This window comes from Austrofundulus limnaeus, unplaced genomic scaffold (assembly GCF_001266775.1).
Source record: "Austrofundulus limnaeus strain Quisiro unplaced genomic scaffold, Austrofundulus_limnaeus-1.0 Scaffold303, whole genome shotgun sequence".
In the NCBI taxonomy this organism is placed as follows: domain Eukaryota; kingdom Metazoa; phylum Chordata; class Actinopteri; order Cyprinodontiformes; family Rivulidae; genus Austrofundulus; species Austrofundulus limnaeus.
Window position 1 is genome coordinate 544530 of NW_013952705.1, and position 4716 is coordinate 549245.

General features: G+C 40.0%; 1 protein-coding gene across 1 annotated transcript in view; it reads right to left on the reverse strand.

The window, feature by feature from the left end:
* Positions 1 to 2754: 2754 nt before the first annotated feature.
* ptpn4a (protein tyrosine phosphatase non-receptor type 4a) overlaps positions 2755 to 4716 on the reverse strand; it is a 95782-nt gene continuing 93820 nt past the window's right edge. The window contains exons 26-27 of the mRNA XM_014021733.1: positions 3857 to 3992; positions 2755 to 3759 (exon numbers count right to left, since the gene is read on the reverse strand). Coding sequence (XP_013877187.1) covers positions 3385 to 3759; positions 3857 to 3992 — 511 coding nt within the window. The 3' untranslated portion in view covers positions 2755 to 3384. The remainder of the gene's footprint in view (positions 3760 to 3856; positions 3993 to 4716) is intronic.

A 4716-nucleotide genomic window follows, 5' to 3' on the forward strand; every position in this document is an offset into this window, starting at 1 on the left:
TCAACGTTTTTAGAGCTTAGGTTGTTGCCACGTTTTAGATTTTACAGCGTCTGTCAACGTCGCGTCGAAGCCAAAAATCAAAACACGAAAGCTGATTTGTATTTTACTTTCAAATTATGTCCTCACACACATCTACGCGCAGCATCTGGAACTAAAGTTAAAACCCGTTAGCTGGTACCCAACTCGTTTAAAAACAAAAACTGTGCTTTCTGTAGCCGTGACGCTCTGCTTGGATGCGTCGTTCGCCCGGAGGCCGCGCAGCGAGGGAGAGAGAGAGTGGGATCCGCGGATCCAAATAAGAGGCATCCGGGTGGAAGGAAAGGAAAAAAAAAAACAAAAAGAAAAACGAGAAGAATGAACCGTGGATGCTGCGTGGGCTGAGCAGAGATGACTGAAGGATGTTGGGCTGATTTAATAAAAGAGAGATTAAGCAAGAGAACGACAGCTCCGAGGCTCTTCTCCAATCCCACCTCTACTTGTGTCTAAATTATGATTCAGCTCTTTAAAAAAGAAAAAAAATAAGGTCTGAGGGAAAATTTCTTTTTTTTTCTGTTAAATAAATCCTGCCAACAACGCCAAACTGTTATGGCAATATTTATTTAACAAAAAAGTATCACACAAAAGTCTTTGGATCATGTTGAACACAAACAGGATTGTCTGTTTTGTTATATGGAAGAGTCAGAGGTGGTGGTGGGGCAAAACATTGGGTCTGTGTCACAAACTTTCACAGACAGGAAGTTCTTCCAACCAAACAGCTAACATGTCAGAAATGTCAGAGGCAGAAGAGGTACAGAAGTAAAACAAATCAGAATATTCTCACGCACGCTTTCCCACGCGCACTCACAGCAGGAGGGTTTTTCCCAGCAGAACTCACTGTCGGAGCCAATCACAGCAGCAACTGAAGCAGCGAACAAAGAAGAAGCATCTCTAACGGGAGCATCGCACWGCGACGCGACAGAATCCATCGGGGGATTTTCCAGAACGACGGCACGTTTAAGTCTTCGTCTTGACTGAGTCACGACCACGTTGAGTTTTGAAGTTCAAAGAATCTATGTGACAAATTTCCTCTCAAAATAGCATATTTGGGTTTTCGCGGGCATCTTAAACCTTTTTTAAGCAGGTTGAGTTGAAGACAGTCACAAACCAGAGATACCACCTTTAGTGTTCCAAACCCTTATGGCGCTAAAACCTGAAAAAAATGTTTTTAATCACTCATAAATCATCTTTGATTTAAACAGAACGAGAGTCTTAAATTAAAATCACACTGCAGGAGATCAGTTAAAAAATGAAAGTAATAAAAAATATACACATTGTGTTTGTGCTGCCTATTTGAACTCTCATATATATATATATTTTTCCTAGCAGATGAATCAAAGTAAACAGCTAGATTTGGTTGTGAGATGTGTTTTCAGCCCACGGGACCTTTCGTTTCGGTGGTGATTTAGTCACATATCTCAGCAACCGACAAGTTTGACGTGAGGTCACAGAACCAGAGATGCTTTTAACGTTCGTTCAAAACCGAGGCTGAGATTAGTTCACGGGATTGTTTGGTAAAGGTACTCAGCGCAAACTTTAAAACCAATAAGTTATCATGAACTAAAAGTTATTGTTTTTATTTAGCTTTTCTTTTTGTAAATTATTATTATTTGAATAAATTTTTGAGATAATGGGGGCAAATGTGTTTTTTTCCTCTTCTTTCTGCCTTTCATTTTATTTGCGCTTTGGTTTTATTTTTATTTTCTAGCATTTACATTTATTCTGATAAGCGGGTACGCATCTAATGTAAACACTCAGCTGAATCCAACAGGCAGGAGTTTTGAGTCAGACAATGTATCAGGCTTGACTGTATGGATAAACTAATACGGCAGGATTGGACAAGTGTAAACATTTAGGTATAAATAAGAGAGAATCTGAACCTAATTATGAAAGAAAGGAGAAGGAATAAAACAAATGTAAAATCCTACCTACCTAAAAGGGCTGCAATACATGTATCTGTATGGAACTGTTCAATACACACTCTGAATGGAACAATTCAGATTTTTAAATTTTATTTTATATCATCAGCTTGTCTTCTGAAGATGCTCTGTGTTGAAGGATCAGTGGATCTGTGTTCGACTACTCCACCTAGGCTGCATTGTCGAGCGCAGATCCGCTGAGAAACTTGCTGTTTCAGCAACTTTTAATTTAAAAACTGCTTTTGAGGTTAAAACAAATATTCATTATTAATTTAAATAAATTACAAGTTAAGAAGGGCATGGATATTTCTCTTTTTTTTTTTTGAAAAAATATCGAACCGTGAGACTAAAGTATCGAACCGAATTGTGAATTTTCTGTCATGATGTTGCAACGAGTACCTTTACATCTTGGAAAGAGAAAAAAAACACTGATCGCATAAAACTCCTAGCAGCTTCGAACCACAGGTCAGAGACACTTTCCTTCTGGTGCGATACACGCAAAAAATAAGATGAAATAAAAAAAAAATAGTTGCAAAAGGAAAATCTACTGGGTTTTGCTGTTGGTGTCTGGCTCAAGGACACTTCAGCAGGAAGCTCGCTGCTCTAACTGATCTCAGCCTCGTTTCGACTGTAGCTGAAGCCACGGCTGTGGTCTCCAGTGTAACGTTCACGTGTTTGAGCACAAAAACGCAGCACAAAGCATGAAAAGAGGCAACTTTCCACAGCGCTGAACGACAGGTGAGGAGGTACGACCGGGTGTCCACTTGTCAAAAAAAAGACGAGAACGCAGACAAACCAAACCAGCTACAATAAATTAAATCGCTTTTTTTAAATCAAATAAAAGTCGAGGAGTAACACTGTTTTACTACCTAACCAGGAAAGCATGAAGCTCCAGACTCACACAAAGAAAACAAACAGCTTTTTGTCTCTTTTTTGTTCAGTGGACAGGGTTTGACACGAACTAAAACACAATAAATACTCTCTGTGAGAAACACAAGATAAGATTTATCTCTTTATCAGCTAAAAGGACACTAAAAAAAGGCAGGTCCGTCTGGCAGACTCAATCAGAAGAGGACAGGGGGACCCATTAGGTAAAAAAAAAAAGGAAATATAAAAGGTGGGGGAGCTCTCCATCCACAGGGGCAGCCCCTCCCCTTCGTATTTATGGCACTACAGCGATTCCCCGTCCTTATTTTATTCTCTCRTACTTTAGTTTCATTACCCTGATCGTACAACACCTCCTAACGGTACCTATTCAACACAGCTGGGCTTCTTTTTTCTTTTTGTTTAGCTTGATCTTGTTTGTAACKTTCGTGTTTTTGTTTGTCCCTTTCTTTTTTTCTGTTTTTGTCAGCGTAAAGTGCAACAGTGCTTTTGTTTTCTCCTCCAGCACCCGGGATCGTTTTCTGGTAATCCCCTCGGCGACGGGTCAGACGTCAGGAGGAGCGGGGTCCGGRTTCGCGCTGGTCTCGCTCGTCACGCTGGTGGCGCTCGTGACGCTAGGCTCCTCCTCCTCTTCCTCCGTCACCTCTCCCACATCCAACACCTCCACTTCCTCGTCGTCGTCATCGTCCTCTTCGTCCAGGCCTCCCTGGAGCAGCTCCACCGCCGCGACGTCCTCTTCCGCCGCCGCCGCCGCCGCCGTCTCATCTCCACCTTCTCCTGCTTTCTGCTGCTCTTTCTCCTCCTCGCCTTTCTCGTCGCTCAGCTTCTCCCTCTGCTGGTAGAAGACCGCTTTCTGCGGCTTGAACAGACCTTTCTCGTACACTTTCACGATGGCCTCGCACACGAAGCGGTACTGGCTCTGACGGRGCGAAGAAGAAAAAAGAGAAAAACAGAAAACATTATTGTCGTGATTCAACCCAGAACAGCTGCAGCGATGACGGGATGAGTCTACTTACAAGTGTTTGTATCATCATGGCTCTCTGATCTCTCATGGTCCTGACGATGTCCAGAGGGTACACTGGCTGACCGCTCTCCATCAGACACAGCGCTGTCTCCATGGTGATCAGGACCCCCGTTCGACCAATGCCGGCGCTGGAAAAAAGGACAGCGCAGAAAGAAAATTGATCTTCAGACATACACACGAGGCACAACGTACAGCTGTGGCATTAGGGAACAACACTGTGGGACTTTAATCTAATTTAAAGAGGATTAGGGCCCCACAGAGATTTTTATTATTATTATTACGAGATTAAAGTCATAATTTTACAAGATTAAAGTCATATTACAAGAATACCGTCATAATATTATGAGATTAAAGTCATAATTTTACGAGAGTAACGTCATAATATTATGAGAATAAAGTCATAATATTACCAGAATAAAGTCATAACATTACTAGAATAAAGTCATAATTTTACGAGAATAAGTCATAATATTACAAGATTAAAGTCATAATATTACGAGAATAAAGTCATAATATTACCAGAATAAAGTCATAATATTACAAGATTAAAGACATAATTTTACCAGAATAAAGTCATAATATTACAAGATTAAAGACATAATATTACCAGATTAAAGTCATAATATTACAAGATTAAAGTCATAATATTACGAGGGAAATAAGTCATAATATTACCAGATTAAAGTCATAATATTACAAGATTAAAGTCATAATATTACGAGGGAAATAAGTCATAATATTACAAGATTAAAGTCATAATATTACCAGATTAAAGTCATAATATTACCAGATTAAAGTCATAATATTACAAGATTAAAGTCATAATATTACGAGGGAAATAAGTCAATCTTA